The sequence below is a fragment of the Lissotriton vulgaris genome, chromosome 7, assembly GCF_964263255.1.
Source record: "Lissotriton vulgaris chromosome 7, aLisVul1.2, whole genome shotgun sequence".
NCBI lineage: Eukaryota > Metazoa > Chordata > Amphibia > Caudata > Salamandridae > Lissotriton > Lissotriton vulgaris.
The window spans coordinates 109,239,570-109,261,339 of record NC_141695.1 but is presented as its reverse complement, the minus strand read 5'-3'; the positions used below and the strand labels follow the sequence as shown (position 1 = coordinate 109,261,339).

The following is a 21,770-nucleotide window of genomic DNA, read 5'->3' as shown; positions in this document are numbered from 1 at the left end:
AAGGGTGGGTGCCTTTTTTTTATTTGGGGACGGTTTTGCACAGTGCTGCAATATCGGCCCTCAGTAACAAAAGCAGCAATGCTTCACTCTTGCCCCCCATCCCAGGGGGACGGGGGAATGGTCTGACACCCCTTGTTGTAAATATTTTTGTCCACCCAAAGCGTGGAAGGGTATTCTCAGATGTGAGACCCTTGCTCATTGCACCATCAGGATTCAAGCAAACCGGGCCGAAGACGGCTGTAATGCCAGAAACCGGTCCCCGGGAGCTTGTTTCCTTCCCAGTGTAAGAATTGGCTTTTGTAGTTTGGTTTGCCCTGTTCCCATCATGCACTGGGACAGGAACAGACTAATTTGCATACAGCCAGGATCTGAAACTGGGATGGTGCAGTGAGCTAAAAAACGGTGTTGGATCTAGCCCTGATCTCTTGACTGGGTGAGAGCTTTCTGCTTAATTCAGAGACTCTGTCCCTCACCACCCCTTGTTGTAAATATTTTTGTCCACCCAAAGCGTGGAAGGGTATTCTCAGATGTGAGACCCTTGCTCATTGCACCATCAGGATTCAAGCAAACCGGGCCGAAGACGGCTGTAATGCCAGAAACCGGTCCCCGGGAGCTTGTTTCCTTCCCAGTGTAAGAATTGGCTTTTGTAGTTTGGTTTGCCCTGTTCCCATCATGCACTGGGACAGGAACAGACTAATTTGCATACAGCCAGGTTCTGAAACTGGGATGGTGCAGTGAGCTAAAAAACGGTGTTGGATCTAGCCCTGATCTCTTGACTGGGTGAGAGCTTTCTGCTTAATTCAGAGACTCTGTCCCTCACCACCCCTTGTTGTAAATATTTTTGTCCACCCAAAGCGTGGAAGGGTATTCTCAGATGTGAGACCCTTGCTCATTGCACCATCAGGATTTAAGCAAACCGGGCCGAAGATGGCTGTAATGCCAGAAACCGGTCCCCGGGAGCTTGTTTCCTTCCCAGTGTAAGAATTGGCTTTTGTAGTTTGGTTTGCCCTGTTCCCATCATGCACTGGGACAGGAACAGACTAATTTGCATACAGCCAGGTTCTGAAACTGGGATGGTGCAGTGAGCTAAAAAACGGTGTTGGATCTAGCCCTGATCTCTTGACTGGGTGAGAGCTTTCTGCTTAATTCAGAGACTCTGTCCCTCACGACCCCTTGTTGTAAATATTTTTGTCCACCCAAAGCGTGGAAGGGTATTCTCAGATGTGAGACCCTTGCTCATTGCACCATCAGGATTCAAGCAAACCGGGCCGAAGATGGCTGTAATGCCAGAAACCGGTCCCCGGGAGCTTGTTTCCTTCCCAGTGTAAGAATTGGCTTTTGTAGTTTGGTTTGCCCTGTTCCCATCATGCACTGGGACAGGAACAGACTAATTTGCATACAGCCAGGTTCTGAAACTGGGATGGTGCAGTGAGCTAAAAAACGGTGTTGGATCTAGCCCTGATCTCTTGACTGGGTGAGAGCTTTCTGCTTAATTCAGAGACTCTGTCCCTCACCACCCCTTGTTGTAAATATTTTTGTCCACCCAAAGCGTGGAAGGGTATTCTCAGATGTGAGACCCTTGCTCATTGCACCATCAGGATTCAAGCAAACCGGGCCGAAGACGGCTGTAATGCCAGAAACCGGTCCCCGGGAGCTTGTTTCCTTCCCAGTGTAAGAATTGGCTTTTGTAGTTTGGTTTGCCCTGTTCCCATCATGCACTGGGACAGGAACAGACTAATTTGCATACAGCCAGGTTCTGAAACTGGGATGGTGCAGTGAGCTAAAAAACGGTGTTGGATCTAGCCCTGATCTCTTGACTAGGTGAGAGCTTTCTGCTTAATTCAGAGACTCTGTCCCTCACGACCCCTTGTTGTAAATATTTTTGTCCACCCAAAGCGTGGAAGGGTATTCTCAGATGTGAGACCCTTGCTCATTGCACCATCAGGATTCAAGCAAACCGGGCCGAAGACGGCTGTAATGCCAGAAACCGGTCCCCGGGAGCTTGTTTCCTTCCCAGTGTAAGAATTGGCTTTTGTAGTTTGGTTTGCCCTGTTCCCATCATGCACTGGGACAGGAACAGACTAATTTGCATACAGCCAGGTTCTGAAACTGGGATGGTGCAGTGAGCTAAAAAACGGTGTTGGATCTAGCCCTGATCTCTTGACTGGGTGAGAGCTTTCTGCTTAATTCAGAGACTCTGTCCCTCACCACCCCTTGTTGTAAAAATTACAGTGGCCTTGCGGGAAGTGAGGAAGAAAGTAAGTCTCTTGAACCAGTTTACAGAGGCCCTAAAAGGCACAGCCTGAAGCACTGGCCCATCGCTCAATGCCTGACTACCTGCCTTCCCAATACGACCCTAACTTCACCTGATTTCTTCTCGGTGGAGGACCAAGGCCCACTTTGGCAAGTATATATATTGTGTGCATGCTGCAGCCGTGAGGTCTCAGCTGTGGAGACCTAATATAACAGGAGATCTATGAGTGAGTCCACCACAGAGGGCCTGCTCCCAGGGCCAGACTGGCCGTAGCGGGCATCGGGCATTTCCCCGGGAGGATAGAAGGGTGGGTGCCTTTTTTTTATTTGGGGACGGTTTTGCACAGTGCTGCAATATCGGCCCTCAGTAACAAAAGCAGCAATGCTTTACTCTTGCCCCCCATCCCAGGGGGACGGGGGAATGGTCTGACAAAATTGCTAGGGCTGTTTTGGGTTCCCAGTCCGGCCCTGCCTGCTCCTGTCCATCTGCAGTGCTGCCCGGTGCAGTCTTGCGACATAGGGTTGAAGGACCCGCTGCTGCATCTTACACCTCCCCACAGGACCCGCTGGGCTTCTGGGCATTCCCACTGACTAGAAGGAGAGCAGGTGAGGTGACAGCCGACACGACTGAGCCAGAATACAGAGCTGACTCCTGCCTTCTTGCAGAAACCTCTGCAGGAGAGCCAGTTCCTCCAAGAGGAGGTTAGATAAGAGGTACACAACCAAACTGCAAAAAAGAAAGAAGGAGTAGGAAAAGGGGAGATGTAAGCAAACTAATGCAGGCAGAACAAACCTGTCAAGCATGAGTAAATTCCCTGCTAAGGCTTTTCTCCCAACCCTTCTGTCGTTGTCCGGGTGAGATAAAACCACACCACCTCAGAGTGGCAAGCAACGGACTTGATGCTGCTTTACACCCATGAGCAGAGACCGGTTCCACTTCAATTCTCCAGTACCAGGGGTGAGATGTTGGACGTTTTCCTGCCATGTGATGAGAAAATGATGAGAAAAAAGTTAGAGAATATTTAAGATAGATTTTCCTAGCAAAATATTTTAAAAGGCAGAATTGAAACAGGAACATCAGGAAATTAAATTAAAGAGGCTCTTATTTAAAATGGGGAATACAAAACATGATGGATGAAATGCTTGATTTAATCTCAGTCACTGGTAGTAATTCAGGGCTGCATTCCAGTCTATCATTCTTTTTCCTTCCATGCCAACTCAAACAGGAACCAGTCATATGGAAATCAGCCTTGATCCTCTTCCAATTGGAACAGTCCAGTCCGAAGTTCTAGGCCAGTCCCTCTCAACTGAAATACAATCAACTCAAGACCGGTTTTGCCCTCGTTGGGACTCGTCAGTGAGGTGCAGCTTGGCTCCAGAGGCATGGTGCGCACAGTGCTCAAATCTCAGGCATCACAGTGAGGAATCGAAAACATTATGGGCCTCATTTATTAAAAGTGACGCATCGCTGAGTGAAAACAGTGATGCGTCACTTTTCACTGCACCCTCCTTGCGACACCAATGATGCGTCATATTTACAGTATGACGCATCATGTTGCGAGGAGATACAGATACGTCAGTATTTCTGACGTATCTGTAGGCGCAAAAATGACGCATTGCTAGAGTGTGTCACAAAAGTGATGCAACTCCAGCAATGGGTCATTACACATGGGCAAGTCCCATGTGAGAGGGCCTGCGTCAGTCTTACGCCTGCTGTGAGGCACGCATAAGATATTGACGCATTTGTGTCCTAGAAGTGGCGCAGTCAAATCTTATAGACTTTACTGCGCCACTTCTACGACCCTTTCTTGCTTCGGAACGCCTCCCATGCATACATTATACCTAGCGAAGGTATAATGTGGCACAGGGGTTTACAAAGTAGCGCATCTACCTAGATTCGTCACTTTGTAAATATGGTGCAACAAGGTTAATTTTTTACGCCGCTGGTGCGTCACAAATAGTGACACACTGGCGGTACAAAAGTGACGTAAGGGCTCATAAATAAGCCCCTATGTGTGATGGACCTAGAAATTACTTGGTCGAATCCCAGTGTGTAATTTATTTTGCAGATGATGCCGCCTTAGATTTATTTAGCCAAATGCAGTCTTGATTCTTCTCCTCTAGGAACAGTTCAGCATCAATTGCCAGATCAATCCCTCCCTGAACTAGAGCACTGTCAACCTAGGACCGGTTTCACCCTAGTGGGGGCTCTTCAGTTGGGTGCAGCTTGGTTGGCTTCAGTGACAAAGGGAGAGCGGAACCCGTGTCTTGGCATACTCATCGCACTTAGGGTGTCACATTGAGGAGTGCAAACAGTGATGGGCGGAGCATTTCATCCTCTGGTGAGGTGGCATCAACTGTAAGATTTTGGTCCCACTATTGGTTAACTTGGAAGGATTTTGTAAATCAGAGGGCTTAAGAATATGAGCATGAGCCTTTACAAGAATGTATGATGATACTACGAGATCATGTTTTTCTCGATATCTTACAACGCAGGTTTTACAACGCTGGAGGGCGCTGGAATTAGGGTTAGTACGATTTACTATTCCAACACCAGCCTACGTAAAGTACATAAGGTTTTGGATAGAAAATCTTACTTTTCCTTAGCCGACAGTGCCCTGCAGCACAAGTCATTGAAACGATTTGCGTTGTAAAACCTGTGTTGTAAACCTACAGCGTTGAAACTCCAGCGTAGTAAAGGTCGTCTCCCCCTTTACAACCATTGCTGCTCCAAAGGGTAAATGTTTTGTTAATGACAGGAATTGATTTTTAGGAAAGGGTATAACTCAGGCACTGTTTCTTCAGATGAAACATTAGATTTACAGCTATGCCCTAAATATATAAAATGATGATCCCTATTAGGAAGCTCTCATCTTTTTCTTTTTGTGCAGGACTGGGTTTCCAATGTGTCCACAATCAAGGATTATGCCTGGATTGGGCTTTTCAACACACCACCGGGAAGACGCTGGACCTGGGTGAACGGAACCGCTCTCAACCAAAAGTTGTAAGTTCCTAATCCAAACCTTCTAATACCTGGTACAGAGTTGGTGCTCCTGGGCATACATTGGGCACCCCTGGTTTAGATCAGCAATGGAAATGAAGTGAAATAACCAGATTGCATGTACTAGGAATGTTCATTTAAGGCTAGGAACATTAAGAGTGAGAAATATGCTAAAAATTGGAAGGGCTGGGGCAAGTGCATATATCCACACACCTCTGTATGCGGTAAAGTGGTCTATTCCACCACCAGTGCTCTATCTGACCTTTGCACCATGTCTCCCTACACAGGTTCATGGTAGGAGATTCTAAGAAAGAAACCTGCGGAGTGTTGAAAAAGAAGGTGATTGACTCTGAGAGTTGCATCGCTCCGCTAAACTGGGTCTGTCAAAAGAAAACACAGTCATGTTCCAAGACCCTGTGGACATCAGGCATCCAGCGGTGATTGACCCGGAAGTCGTTGATATGGTCGCTTCCAGAGCACCACTTTCTGAAAAACCTTGCAGCATGTGCAGTAAACAGGGCCTTGTCCTGGGATGTGGCCCTAATCTCACACTGCCCTGAGTGTTGACAAGTGAAAGACACCCACCCACCCGCCTCAACCTTCAGCGATAGGGAAAATATCTCGATTCAAGGAAAACAGAATATTATTACCACACATTAAAAACAGCAGATTCAACCTCTCTGTCCCAGCTTTGCTATTTTTTGTCCCAACTCTGTTGTTTTGATAAAAAAGAAAAGCAGATCAAAGAAATAAAGTTGTTTCGTTACATAAGTCTTGTGAATCAGGCTGTGGATGTTCTGACTAATGAGAAACAAGCATCTTATCTCGTATACATGCTATATCACAGTGCTTAATTTGAGCAGGACCGGCACTTCTTTCACAGGGCTGGGGCTACAATTTCTAACCCTGCAGGTGGTGGACTCAATATTAATTGTTCAAATTCAAAATAAAAAGAATAACATACATTGCATGGTGACTGGCTGGTAAATGTTCATCGACAAGCCAGCATATGCCTGTCCATGCAGGCATGATTATGTATCACCAAGTTAGTGATGATGTCATCACGCCGATCACAAATCCAAGAAGTCATTGACAAACTATGTCTTGCATTCTATTCCCCAAGTCTGCTGCACCATGCCACTGCCTGAGCCTAAGCCTCAGATTGGATAATTGTAGCTGGGGGCTGGCTCATGATGGGGTTGAGGCAAGGAAACCGCGAGAGCACATTTGGAACTTGAGAGTGAGGGCTCTTGAGGAAGAATAAACAAAAGTAAGTGTGAAATTTCCACTTACTGCATAGCCAGAGTAGCATATCCTTCAGCCCTGCATTGCTGCTATCCTCAACGTGCTCGATGGGGCTGTGTCCCAACACAACTTTTGTGCGCCATGGTATCACCTGTAGAATCTGTGCACTGCACCACAGCAAGGTAATTTCTGAGCGTGCATGAGTCCAGTAGGCACCACAGCCATACTTACTTGCATTGGCACTATTACGGCTGGGGACAATGCCTGTGCGGTAGAAGGCAGGGTTACAGCAAGCTGAGCAATGGATGCCGATGCCATCGCCATCCCTGGACCTACTAATTACAGGCAGCACTAGCAGTGACATCACCTGCTGTGCTCGAGCAGCTACCTGTTCTGCAAATAACAGCTATACTGCACTGATTAATATATGCAAAAAAGCATTTTCATTTGGTGTACATTTTATTTTTGTACTCAGTGTAGGTAAGAAAGTAAAACACATGTCATCTTCCTCTTCTTTAGGAAAGACAACAGGAAAACGCAGAGTTCAAAATAGCAGGGACATGTACAGGCTGACGACAGGGGTCACAGGCAGCAGCAGTGTTATAGATGAGAGAGAGAGCAGGTGTAAAGAGGAAAAAGAAACAATAGGAGAGCAGAGAGATAAGACGGAGCTAAGTAGAAGATAAGGAGATCAAATCAGATACCAAGAGAAAGCAGCCATGATGTGAAGTAGAGATCATTAAGAAGAGAGAAAATAGAATGAAAGGATGTAGAGGACAGGACAGAGGGAAAAAAAGCAGACAAATATTAAAACTGAGACACAGCTTATCACTCCTAGAAGAGTACTAGTAAAGAGCCAAGATCGAGGGGAGGGAGAGCAGAGCATAGATAAAAGTGAAGAGGAAAAAGGGTAGAGATAGAATAAATAGAGGGCAAATCAGAAATACAGGGAAAAAGGTAACACACCAGGTGGGACAAAGATGACAGAAAACAATTTGAGAGGTGAGAGGATAGACTCTTAGAGCAAAGACTTGGAGGAGAGACAACATAACAAGGTTAGAAGATAGAGACTGAGGCAGTGAGAGTGTTGAAAGTGGGGCTCACCAGAGGAAGAAGTGAGCTGTGGCCGCCTTGGCAAAACTTTCAGCACCTGCACTTCTTTTTTCACAAATTAAGCACCGTGCTATAACAGCAATTTATTGCATGGTTATACTTATGCACGGTTATGAAAACATCCAGGAACAGAATAAATAAGTACATTTGTTACATCCAACACTTTCTTCAGGATGTGGACAGTGAAAAGTAAACACTTAAAACAGGAGCTTTTAAGTAGGATTTTCATCACTATACTAACAAAAAACGACGAGTGACAGACAGCAGGAGGAAGATTATAGGGGGCAGGAAACACGACATACAGCAGATGGGGAGAAAGGGAGGGAGCAAGCAACACAAAAGACAGTGGGAGGAAGAGGGGGCAATTAACATGACAGACAGTGGGAGGAGGCCAGGGTGAAACAAGCAACACAACGGACAGCAGAAGGAGGCAAGTAACACGATGCACAGGGGGAAGGGGCCGGGAGGAGGAAAGCAACATATGGACATCGGAAGGTAGAAGGGAGGGAGCAACCAGTGGCGGTGCGTCCATTGGGGGCACTGGGGCGTTGCCCCACTAATGCCACATACCCCCAATCCAAATAACTGTTCAGTGGCGGTGCGTCCATTGGGGGTGCTGGGGCGTTGCCTCACTGTCACATGCCCCCAATCAGGGCACAAGTCCTAAAAAAAGAAGTGGGGGGACGCTCAGAGACGGAAGTGACGTCACGACAGGAAGTGACATCACAGAAGGTAAAAAACCTAGAAGTGGGGGGACGCACAAATACGTGAAGTGACGGCACAACCGAAAGTGACGTCCCGAAAGGTTAAAAAAAACTAGAAGTGGGGGCACGCTCATGCTTGGAGGGGGCTATCTTTTGTGTGAAGGGGGCTTGCGGCCTCGCTGGCGTGTCACATTCCGCCTATGCAAACCCCAACCAGTTCAAAATTCAGTTAAAAAATAAATAATAATTTACAAAACGGCCAAGAGTACCTAATATTGCAGAAACCTTTCATATATCATTCTACAGAGCTCATCTGAAAGTGACGCAATGACCTACTAAGAATGTCCGTAATCGAGAATAGTCTTACTTAGTAGACAAAGTTTGCAACAGCCCAACTTTTGCCCAGTGCACTCGGGTAAAACTAGATGGCGGTAAAGTGAGAAAAAAAACATGTGCCTTGCAAGGCATACACTGATGTCTAATGCAGTTGCTTTTACCCACTGAGCTAGCTAACCAGACAGTTTACCCCAAAGAGGAGGAGCGCGAGAGAGGCGGGCGAGGCTCGGAATCGCACTCGAGGAGCTTTTGGAGGGGCTGTTTGTGCTTTTGTAACCTGACTCCAGCCATGACATATCACTGAATGGGCTTGCCGGGGGGTGCCTGTGTCGGTAATGGCTCACTTGCTGGTGAGGAGGAGCCCTGCCTGGGGCCTTAATTATACTGTCTTTGGGAACTGTCGGCTCAGCTCATGACCCGGAGCCGTAGACAGCGCTAGCGCCAGCTCAGCACAGCTTCTGCACAGGGGGGACGGCGTCCACCCGGTAAGACCCCTTAAAATAAGTGGGGGGACGCCATCCACCCGCGTGGTACCCCCACTCGAGCCCTGCCACCAATCCAAATAACTGTCACAGTCTCGCAGGGCTGACTGACGCTGAACCAGCCGGCTGAAAAAAATGCTAATACCAGGACACAGCGCGCCCAAGGCAAAATCGGCCGCTAAAGGGGGGGCGGGGCTGCGCAGCACTCAAGGGTTTGAGTGACAGTGGTGCACACTAAGCAGCGCAGCTTCAACAGTGCGCATGCTTGAGTTAGACCTGGTCATTTCTATGGCCAGGGGGAACATGCGCACTACTCTACCTTCCCAGTGAGGGAGAGCGAGGGGGACCCGAGAGGCCGAGAGTTGCTTCATGTAACAGCCCCCCCCCCCCGGTCTCGTTATGGGCGGGCTGTATCCCTGCTCTAGCCAATCTTGGCGCTGCTACTGCAGCATCTTGATTGGCTGAGACATCCTGCAGCCTGGAGGCAAAAACGCATTGGGTTCCCCGCATGGGTGGTGGCACTGCCGGACTCGGTTGAAGATATGTGGCCAATCACTGTGGCTTATGCAGACAGTGATTTGTCATTTCGTTATAGTGAGTGAGTGACGTGACTCCCAATGCAGCCATTCCGTCACCGCGCGCACCACACGTTACCACAGACCTCATCGTGCTGGCTGGCGGCTGTACATTAAACAGTTTTGTTTCAAGGACAGGTCCTCTCCTCCATAGTAAAGGTGAGTTTATGTAGTAGCTGTATTTTTATTTTAAACTGCTCGGAACAAATCTACTCAAGTCAACATCAGCGTAGAGCTCTCCCTGCAGTGCCCATCGTGACCCGCAGGCAGCATGTCGCAGAAGCAGAGTAATATAGTTATTGAAGGACAGGGCCTTCTCACGAGCTCGAGTCACTCACTTTGGAGCTTGCCTTGTCACAAGAAAACTGCGCGGTGCGCTGCGCACAATAAAAACTGAGACTGCTTCAGATCATCATCTGCAGAGCATTTGTTGGGAGAGTGTTGTAAATATGGAGGTGATAGATGACAGGATACTTCTAGTTGATTACATGTAGATTTATTGTAGGACACAGCTGAGTACAAGACCTCGCCAGCTGACCAGACCATCAACTGACACTGGTAGAACACTCTGGTACAGATTAGAACACACACAGGTATTCAGGAAGGCTGAGAAGGTGAAAACACTGAGGAAGGGCTAATGACTAGCCATATTACAAGAAGAATCAATATACAACAGAGAGACGGGGTTCCGGAATCGGTACTAGGCGTGTATGGGGGATATTGTAAACGGAGTGTTTTTCTTGCCAGAGTAGAGAGCAATTTGGTGGTAGCATAACCCTTTGTATTCCCCACGCTGTTTCAGAAGAGGAAAGGAAATCTGCAATTTACATTCAGAGGCATCTGAAATAGAAGGGCTTTGTGGCAGATCGGATGTTTACGAGCTGATTGTCACAATACTGCAGCCTTGTTAAGGAACAATCGTTAGTTAGTTCATTAGTTAGCCAGGCAACATAGAGAAGCTTAATTACCTGAGCAATTGAAGACATCACCTCTCAATTGTCCGACTTTATAAAAATGAGTGAACGAAAAGAGTTGCAAAAAAAAAAAGGGCTGTCACTCTAAGCCAATGTTGTCCCATTAAACCTAAAGTCAAATATCACCTGCACATATAATTTTACTACTGGCTGCACTCTCCAGCAAACTGTTACTCGAGCACACTGTAGAAGTTGACGAAATTGCAATATTCCAGGGATCAATTGTGTAGCGAACAACCGGTTGTATAATTAACCCCTATGACGAAGACAGTCTCTTATTTATAACTGCCGCACAAAATAAAGCAATTGTACAAGGAACACTTTCAAGTGACGTCCATTTGCTCCCTCCTGTGACAGCAGAAATTACATTTTAAAGCATGAACATGATTATGCACGACCCTGACAACATCGAGAGCCTATCACACTGCCTATGGGCATTTTTTGCCAATAAAACGCCGCTTAAAATATTAAGCACTTGTCTGGGTCCAAGGTTTAGACACCGAACGGTGTCCAAGGCACACGATCATTCACAGAGGCGTAGCTTCAGGGGGTATTTGATGTTTTACACCACTCCTAATAAATGTAATTTCTGGTAAATAGTTGGGTGCAGATGCTTCAGTCAGGTTTGGTGAGATGTCTGTCGGATTTCACCAGGATTTTTTACAAACACACAAAAAGACACATTATCTCCCTGTCTGTTCTGAAAGTTTTCAACAATGTTGATTATTTTGCGCATTATTGTGTTTTCTCTCACGTAGCACCCCTACCAATCCCGATTGATCTCCCTTTCCACTGCCCCTATAGTCCCTCTTACTCACCCTGCTTGTTGTATAATGTATTTCAAATTTATCGGGGGGCTCGCTTGCCACCAGGTACTTGCACAGAACTGTTATGCCTCACCACTTTCAAATCTCACCAGCCGCCACTGCCAGGTCCCTAATAACAGTAGGGGAGGGGGCAGAGCAACAATCCTCTAACAGAGGTACAATCCTTTTTATTTTGCAGACATACCGTGCATGCCTCAGTCAGCACAGTATATCTGATAAAATAGGGACACAGGGCATACATTAATGCATTTCTGAGACCAACGAGAAGCCATACAGAGCAGCAGGTGCTGTAGAGGTGGACCTCAGCAAGGCCTACCAGTGCTAGGGGTTCGCCCTTCTCTGCATGAAGTCCTCAGACCAGTAAATAGACATTGGCACAGAAACTGAAATGTCAAAGAGATATTCTATTAAACCTCAATAGGTGGAACTACATTCACACAACACCCTTCGGTAGTGCATGAAGTAGCAGAAGAAGTAGAAGAACCATGGGTCTTTTATACCCACACGGGATCTTAAAAGAAGGTGGTAGAAGCACACATAGGAGAGTTACATACGTAGAGGGTCATACAGAAATGCACAGTCAACAAAGAAGGAGGAGCCAGCAGTTGCGGACTTTAGGAGAAACATCCTGACAGTAACACACCTAAGCAGGTGCATGGGCAGCTACAAACTCTTCTGAGCATGTGCAGAGTAGCAGAGGCTAAGTATAGCTGGTTCTTTGAGCAAAACACAAGGGCAAATGACAGAGAAGAAGGAAAGAGCACATGGCGAGCACATGGCTAACAAAATGGCTGCTGGAAACAAGATGGCTTCAGCTAAATGCTAACATCAATCTCTGCCAAATTTACACAGTGCAGGATCCCCAGCACTGTCCCAGCTTCTGATAGGACTGTGATCAGTGTCCTATCAAGATGCTGGGAGAGGGCTTCCTCTTAAACCTGACCCCTCTGCTATATCCGAATCCTCATTAGGAATCATGGTTTGCTGTTCAGTGACAGATTTCTGCTCTGCTGCTGACATGAAGCTTCTGAGTTGCCATTCAAGGAAGTAAGGTAAGTAAAAAATAATTCATTGTGTTTCTTTGTGCAGGTGTGAGTGAAAGTGTGTTTGGGAATGATTGAGATTGAGTAACATCGTGTGTTAGTGTGTGTGAGATTGTCATTGACAGTGAAAAATTGAGAATCAATGAGAGAGTGAGTATGAATAAGTGAGGGAGTGAATAAAGCAGAGTGAGTGAGTTAGAATAAGTGAGTGAGGAGGAGAATGTGAGAGGGAGTGAGAGTGATTCATGGGTGCCTCTGTCAATGGTGCAGCAGGTGCAGTTGCACAGGGACCCAGAAGCTCTGGTGCACCTGCACCTGTTGCACCATTAAAGCAGATTAGAGTTCATTTGGTAAGCCCTGGCCTGGCCTTGCACAAGATGGAGGGTGAGAACTGTAGTATGTCACAGTGCACACATATTGTTCACATTCCTAAAGCAGAAGGGAGGAGACAGACTCTGAGGTGACAGGAGAGAGAAGACAGAGCTCCTTTAGATATTCTATTAAGACTTCTGGTCAGCAAGGAGCTGATGCTTAGTCGTCCTAAACAATGGCATTTGGTGTATGGCGGGGGTGATGGTTGGGAGAGTAGACTTTGGTGTGATAGCTGAGGAAGTCTCTAGTTGTGGTCTGCCCTTTTGTCTTTCCCTGATTCCTCCTTCAGTTGGGCCAATGACAGCCAGGTGCAGAAACCTCACACCTCTGCCTCTGTTGTGGCTGGTCTAGTATGCACACAGCCCCATTCCCACCTGTTGTTGTGAGAAGCATCACTCGACAGAAAGGCTGAGTTTGGAGAACAGCCTAGAAAGGACACTAGAAAAAAGAACCACTTAACATGGTTTTACATTTTGAAAGAGTGAATCCACATCCCCTGTCTGTGAGTTATGAATACAAGGTGAACCAACTACCCCAATTTATTGTCCCAGTTCCAAGTCCTCTCATCAAGAAAAGGAGCACTCTACAGGACACTCAAATGACTTCCAAGCAACCTGGTGTGGTGTCTAAGGGAACAACACATGAAGTCTGGATTTCTTTCTTTGTATCTTACATACCTGTTGGGGCAGAGGCTTTCTTTGTTCAGAGAGTAGGTCAACATGGTGTAACTTATGTCTTGCCATGGCGTGATGTAGTTACAAGGCAGTGCCAGAAGTAGGTTGCATGTTTTCCAATCGACACATATGTCCTTCACACCCATTGTAGATATTGTGTGTCCATTTCTAGAGACTCATTGTGCACAAATGGGGTTTAAACTATGAGATGTATCTCATTATGTGGACGTAACCGCTGTGCTGTACGCATGTGTCAGTGAAGCGTCAGTCGAAGTGTCACATATAAAACACTAAAGTGTCATACATAGGCCTGCTGAAAACAGGATGTCAAAGATATTCAATAAGTAAACTTGACAGCCATGATTGGGAGGGGTTGATCTGCAAAAGAGCTAGATCCACTCTGCTCCTGTTTACCCCAAGAGATAGAAGGGGATCACCAAGAAGCAGAGGGGGAGAAGGGCTGGGGAGAGCAAGGAAGCATGGGTGAAGGGGTGCAGCAGCTACCAATATGGGGTCCAGAAACATTGACTAGTTCACTCTGAGGCTCAGTAGCCTCTGCCTGCCCCCTGCACCCTTATCATGGTCTTACAGGAAGTATGAAGATTTTGCGGCCTTTACAAAAACAATATCTCGCTCTGTGCACTACACAAGTAAATGGTGAAGACACCTCGTGTAAACATTAGTAAAGCCAAAGTCTGGCCTATGAGGTAATGTGTTCCTTCATTGAATGTTTTCATGTGTGGTGCTGTGGCTAGGTGATTGGATGAATGTGAGAAGAATTCAAGGGTTGTATGAATGCATGGATGAATGATTGAGTGCATGGCGGACAGATACATTAATGAGTGAGTGGATAAACAGATGAAGATTGCAACTGTAGGGTTTGGAGCAAGGGCATTGTAGGTGGGCTACTATGGGAAAAGGGGTTGTGTATATGTTCAGAGAAGTGAATGGATGAGTGAGTGAGTTCCTAGATGGAATAGTGAGCGTGTAGATGGATGTTTGGATGAATAACTGAGTGCATGGATACATAGCTAGGTGAATGTATAAGTGCATAACTTGCTTTACCCTATCTGCTGACCTGTGTGACATGCAAGTGACAGGGTAGAAGTTTGGAAGGCAAGGACCAGACCTACATCCTCTCAAACGTAACAAATTAACTACTTTTATACTGTAAGACGAAACACTAGTGGACGGATTTACAATGAGTTTGCACAAGAGCAAAAGCGAGCAAAGCACTGCAAACTCTTGCCAGGGTATTTTCATTCCAGCACAGATGATACTTTGCATTGGAAACGTGCTATTTCCTTAGTGCAAATCGTCCTGTGTGCTGCCTTTGGCCACTAGGCGTCTAGGAGGCATTACTTGGTATGCCTTGCATGGACCATTCGTTTTTGGTGCACAGCCGAATTTACTAAAATAGCCGGGCTTGGTTTTGCACCAAAACATAATCCCTTCCTGCAGCAAGTACTGATAATGTAATTTTTTAATATTTGTCCAAATGTTCCACAATACAATGTATGGAATGTTTCAGAATTTCTCTAGGTATAGTATCTCGTACCAGAAGGGCTTGTGTCCAGTACAAATCCTATGCTAGACAGCACATACACAGCTACGCACCATGGTGCAATGGTTGTGCGTGCTGTGCAAAAGCCTTTTCTGTGCTCCAGGGCGGGGGATGACAACAGCACAGGCCATTTTAAATAAATCTGGCTCCGTACTGCTTTCTCACCCTTGCACAGCGCAGTGCAGCCCCTTTGGTTGCTGCGCTGAGTCGCGCTAAAGAATACACTTGAAGTTGTGTTGTGGGATGCAAAAAAATTACTCACTCATGGCCTTCTGCTCACCTGGGACTAGGCAACTTACGACCTATATGAATGAATGAATGAAATAGCACTTCTAAAGCGCGTAGCTACTCAAAGTTATCCCAGAGCTGGAACAGTTCTGCATATGTGGGTGTATAATTTTCTGTTCCCTTCTCACTCTTGCACAAGAGATTTCGGGGCATATTACCAAGCAATAGCGATGATTATCGCTATTGCTTGGTTAGAGACAAAAATTTACAGCTGAGCTGCGGCGATTTTTACCGCAAATAAACCTTGGTATTACCAAGGTTTATCGCAAATGCTATAAAAATCGCCGCAATGCATGAATATCGCTGAAAAGTCAGCCATATTTATGCATTACCGAGCTAATGCTCTTAGCCATGTTATCCACCTCCCATTGGATAACATGGCTAAGAACTGCTCAGGGCAAGTGTTAGCTTTTGGAGATATTCGCGCTTAGCGCGAATATCTCCAAAAGTTGGTAATAGGAGATAGCGATGTTAGCGACTGTTTTCAGTCGCTAACATCTTGGCACGCCCACTTTGCATGTCATTAGTGATAAATATCACTGACATTCAAAGTGGGGCCCAAGATGGTCGCTATCTCCTACTAGCTGTCGCTAACTGGTGTTAGCGACAGCTAGGTAATAGGGAGATAATTTTATCTCCGCTTTCTTGGCTTTTAAAGCCAAAAAAGCGGAGATAAACCCCCTTGATAATATGCCCCCTCATTTTTCACTGGTGAGGGTATTTTCTAGGCACAAATGCACTTAAACTACATACCCTACTGCGATCTCATGTATTTCACCTAATCAGTTTATATATTTAATCACTCAAAAGTTTCTATCTCCACTATAAAAAATATTTGTAGTTATTTGTATGCATCTAATCTAATGAAACATAAACATTTGTGTGCACTAGGGAAGGACAACTGTTTAATGTCTTTGTTCTCATGCACAAGGTCTTGTTGATGCTGATGCTACTGTGGTCATTTCTTGCTGACTTCTGTGTATGAGGCCCTACCAGAGTGGCGGTACTCGCGCCCGCCCCATTACACCAATAGGACATGTTAAGGAGCCATCTATCCTTGCTGGAGAGTCCAAGCAGCATCTTCTCAAATGTTTACTATCAGTATCACAAAAATCCAATGCTTACCTTGGCAATCTTAATATTATGCTCTTGATGTGTTTCCATATGTGTATGTTTGTGGGGGCATTTGTAAGCGCAAGTTTAGCGAGGAAGCAATGGAGCGCTGAGCAATGGGCAGTGGTCATAAGGTACAAACCAAGGTTGTTTACAATAGCGGCATAAGATAAGATCTTATATCCCATAGAGTGAGGGAATAACAGCTTTAAAGGGACGAGTTTTCAGGTTCTGTCTGCATTGCAGGCAGTTTTGTGGAGTTCTGGTGGAGGGAAGCTCTTGCATATCTTGAGGGCTCAGATGGAGACGGCCTGTCTTCTGACTCTTTCCTTTTTGTCTCCTCTCTGGTGGTGTCTTGGCTTTTAGGAGGGGGTTGTCCACCTGAGTTGTTTAGTTTCCTAGTCAGGAAGGTGGCGGCAACCTGTGCATGTGAATCAGTTTGAGTTAAAGGCCATGAGGACAAAGCGGGGGAGTCCATGTACTTCCAGTAGCTCTGAGGGGATGTGGTTGAATTTCTTAATTTAATTTAATTTAATTTAATTTAATTTGCGTGTTTATATAGCGCTAGAATCACTCCCGGGGGAGTATCTCTGCGCTTCGACCGCTGCGAAACCCTTCCTGGCTTCCCTGAGAGATGGTCCCTTTATGGGTATCTCCAGGGTGAGACCAGGCATCCCTGGCGGTCTGGTGGGGCCGTTAGTGAAGATGAGGCAAGCTAATGCCCAGAGTTGCCGAGTGTGATCGCTGATCAGAGTGGGCACCGAGGCGAGAGAATTATCGAGTCTGCTGACCCTGGTCCAGAAACCTGCCGCGCCGGGAATCGAACCCTGGTCCCGGGTCGTCCTCTGCTCTCGGGTCTGCCGCCTCTAACCAGTGAGCCACACTACCTCACATGGTAGTGTGAAGAGGCATGCTGCAGAGTGCAGGAGGACCCTGGGGTGTGCCAGAGTGGTGTTGGTTGGCCTGTTAGGCAGAACATCTAGGTGTGAGAGTACAGGGCTTACATGGTTGTTCTGAAATGGAAGGAAACACTTCACTTATTTCAAAGGGAGCGTTGGTCCCTTGCGGTCTTTGGGGCATATGAACAAGTACTTAACGCCGCCGTAGAATCATTTTTTTTACGTTACTGTGGCTGTTTTTAAACGCCATGTTTACAAGTTACCGCTAACTGCAGTTAGAGGCACTTTTCCGGCGAAAACATTAATTTGTTTTTAAGATCACCACTTCTGTTAGCGGGATATAACGAAAATGAGATGCAAGGCAGGCATTCCTGTGCAAAACTGCAGCTAATCCCACTTTGCGATATTTACAAGGAATTCCTTGTATGGTGCAAAACCAAACAAAACTGCCTCTAACCCAAGTTAGAGGCAGTTTTTTAAGACCAGAAAATAGATGGTCTTAAAAATGGTGCAAGCACTTGGGTGCATCCTTTCAGAAGGTTTTGGTGCTGTACAGCGCTGCAAGGAATGTTGATGCGTTGCCCTGCGACAAAACTACAGGGCATGAATGCGCACCCTCAATAAGATAGGGTGCATTCCTGGGCCTCATTCATGAAAAGTGTTGAATCGCTGCGACAAAACAGCATTGCAATACTTTTCACTACGCCCTTCTTGCAACACCATGGTGCGCTGTATTCACTGTACGGCGGTCGGTCAATGTCGCAATTGATGACAGATACGTCAGGAATCTTGACGTATCTGTCAGCGCTAAAGTCACACATTGATGTAGTTGAGTCACAATCATTACGTAACTCCAGCAATACAGGGGGCCAGCCTATCCCTGTGGCAATGCGTCACCCTTAGGCCTGCAAGAAGGCAGGCGTAACATATTGGCGCAGTGGCGTCCTACAATTGTTGCAGTGAAATCCATCAGTGAAATCTGGTGGATTTCACTGCACCACTCCTATGAGGTTTTGTTGCGTGGGAACGCCCACCCTCCATACGTCATACCTGATGCAGGTATAATGTGATACAGGGCTTCACAAGGTTACGCATATGCTTAGGTGCGTCACTTTGCAAATACAGCGCAACGTGGTGCAAGAATCACGCAGCAAGTACATCTGAAAATGACACACAGCCGGGGTGAAACAGTCAGAAGGGGCTCATGAATAAGCTCCCCAGTCTTTTTACCCTTACGTTGGTGCACAATGGCTGCCATGTGCCAATGCAGGCACCCTTGCGCAATGGTGCAAGGGTGACTGTGTTGCAGAGTTGATTGATGTTGTGGCTCCATCTCTTCTCGAGACGTCTGCAGGTGGGGCTGGACCAGTCAAGGACAGGAGTGAACCAGTTGGCCTACTTGTTGTGTTGTTTGCCTGGTCTTTTTTGGAGGGGTGCCAGGGCGTTGGCGCAGTTGGAGATCCATTGGTATGTTTGAGCGCTGCCGTGTTGGCGTCTGTAAGCATTGGCGAAGTGGTGTTACTGACGGAGTTGATGGGAAGTTCTTAGCTGGCCTTGATACAGCTCACCGGGGGGCAATGATGGTGATGGTGTACGGTGGAAGTGGTGACAGCGTGATGTAAACAATGATGGTTGGTACAGGAAAGTCCTGTGGTGTGGCTGTAGTTGAAGTTCCCGCTGGTAGAGAAGAAGGGCTTGAGCGTGTGTCAGGCTATGTGGGTGGTTGCAGTGACTAGCTGCTTGAGTCCTATGTTTTTTTTTTTTAACAGAGTTTTCTATAGCGCGAACTTGACCTGGTAAGGGTATCAGAGCGCCTTACATAGCACCGGTTGTGTTACATGAGGACACATTCATTTTTGTTAGGCACAGTGAGATTAAGTGATTTGCCCAGAATCACACGATGTTCAGCGTCATTGCTGAGACTCAAACCCGGTTTTCCAGATTCAAGGTCACCGCCCTAGCCATTAGGCCAACTCCTCTCCCCTCTGCTGGCAAGTTTCCCCAGGGGGTGTGGTGTTCTGGTCACTGGGGTTGCCCAGGTGGAACTTGAGGTCTCAGAGTAGGATGTAGTTTATAGATGGAGAGAAGGTCTACAATGGCATTGGTGAATGGGGGTTCATTGCCCAGGGGGGCCTGTAGATGAGTGTGCCGCAGAGGGTGGTGTTGGGATTGGTCCTGGTCTAGAAGTGGAGGTGTTCCATGGTCACCGTCGGGTCATTACAGTGCGTGATCAGTCAGAGTGTGTCTTTTTTAGATAATGGGAATGCCTACCCCTGGCCACTTGGGGTGGTCCGAGGGAGTAACTATGTATCCTTCATGGATGGTGATGGAGATGTCGGGTCCGGAGCAGAGGTTGGTCCAGGTTTCCGTGAAGAAGGGGATGTCTGAAGAGATGGCATCAAGGAGGTCCCAGATTTCTGTTGCGTGTTTGTGTAGGGACGTACATTGAGGAAGATGCAGTTGAGTGGTTTTGGCTGCGCTGTCTGTCGGCTAGGAATGAGGAGGTGCTGGTGTGCTGATGTGGCAGAAGGTGCATTTGCATTTCCGACAGGCACAGGGTGCAAGAGAATTCTACAGTGTTGCTAAATGGCAGGTGGTATGGCGTCCAGGGTTGATGTCGAGGAGGGTGCTGGCGTTGTAGTGGTGGTGTGTCTGAGAGGAAGGGTCCTTTGGTGCTGGGCATGGTCCAGGGGTGGACGGACATAGATGGGCTTGCCTTGGCACACCAGTGGTACGCCCACTGCGCATGGCCGCACAGCGACCACCATTATGTAATGCTGCAGGGGGCTGGACAGCAAGGAGGTGGGAACATGGGAAAGGATACTGGAGGTGGCAGGGACATGAAGCGGAGTGGAGGTTGTAAATATATTTATAAGAAATTCTTACCTCAAGGCTGGGTCCTGCATCTCTGTGCTGCTGCTCTCCTGAGTCAGCTACCAGGAACAGGAAGAAGGCAGCCAGACTCCCTGCCTTAAGCCAATCACTAGCCTGCAATGCAGTGATGTGATTGTTCTTGAGTGCCGTGACAAGGCTTTCATCGAGTGGCTGGAGGGGTGGGCCTCTTCTCCATGCAGTCTGTAATGCAACCTGTATTGCAAACAGGGATGTGCGCATGACTGCTTTGTGCGGCCTGAGAGGGCTTACCAAACAGTAATTGTGCACTTGAGTGTGCAAACCACTCTGCCCCTGCCCTGCTCTGTGAGTAGAGCAGCCCCACCCACCCTCCTGCACGCAAACAAAGCATATCATGAGTACATCAGAAAGTTTTCATCATGTTATATTTCCTCTTCTTGCACTGCTTGAAAGCAGTGGGGTGACACTCTTCCACCATAGTGAATGAGCTGCCACTGGGGATGCATCTCCCACAGGTGCGAGGCCTTGGCCCAACTCGACCTCCTCCACTACGCATCTCAACTTTGCCTCACCTGGACATTGACACCATGGCGCAATCCACTGCACTCTCTCCAAATCTGTGACTACCAGCAGGAGCCTCACCCAGGAGGGATTTCACAAGTCTGGGTACAGCAGTCGCCGCCAAGTCCGCTGGTGAACCTCCTGATGCAGGTGATGCAACAGTACCCCCTTAGGTGTGAAATTGCAGCGCTCCCGCCACACAAGTTCGGTGCAGCTCAGGGGCCTCACCCTTCACAGCATACGGCCAGGGCAACATCCTTCAGCCTGTGATGCAGAGAGGCTCGGCCCACCAATGGTAATCCCCTCCGTGCACCCCAGTGTAGTAGCGGCATGTGGTATGCAATGCAGACCTCCCTACATTGGTGCGGAGGACCGCCTCTACACTTCACAGCTCCAGGGGGCACCAGGCGGTCTTCTTACACAGGTCAGCAACATATCTCCATGCGACCTGCCATACTTCAGCACCAGGTAAGGATGATCGTCGATGCCTCAATGTCTATCGCCATAGTCCAACAACTCCACAGCACCTCCGCATCTCACTCTGAGTCCCAGATGCAGGGCTAGCGAGGCCTCCGGGCCCCAGGGGCTGTCCTCGCTTTCAAGGTTTTGGATGCCATGGTGTTGCAAGGAGAGCACAATGATAAGTGATGCATCACTGGTTTTGCCCAGCAATGCACCTCTTTCCATGTTTGTAGCTCTGAATCTCTTCTTCCCTTGGGACTCTGACTGGTCATCCTGGCTGTTAGAGGGCTTGAGGGGGAGGGGTTGTTAATCTGTGCTGCACCTGACCCTGGATGCTCCATTCTGCATTCCATTGGTTTTGTTTCCTATTTTTCATTGGAGGTGGACTTATAGACTATTTTTGCTTCTAAAGGCAAAACAAGTCACGTTAG

The 21,770-nt window shown here is 47.3% G+C and overlaps 1 protein-coding gene across 1 annotated transcript in view; it reads left to right on the top strand.

Annotated features, from left to right (window-relative positions):
• LOC147700930 (killer cell lectin-like receptor subfamily B member 1B allele B) overlaps positions 1–6,023 on the top strand; it is a 138,166-nt gene extending 132,143 nt beyond the window's left edge. Inside the window, exons 5-6 of the mRNA XM_086929776.1 lie at positions 5,145–5,257; positions 5,542–6,023. Of these exons, the coding sequence (XP_086785902.1) occupies positions 5,145–5,257; positions 5,542–5,695 (267 nt within the window). The 3' untranslated portion in view covers positions 5,696–6,023. The remainder of the gene's footprint in view (positions 1–5,144; positions 5,258–5,541) is intronic.
• The last annotated feature ends 15,747 nt before the right edge of the window (positions 6,024–21,770 follow it).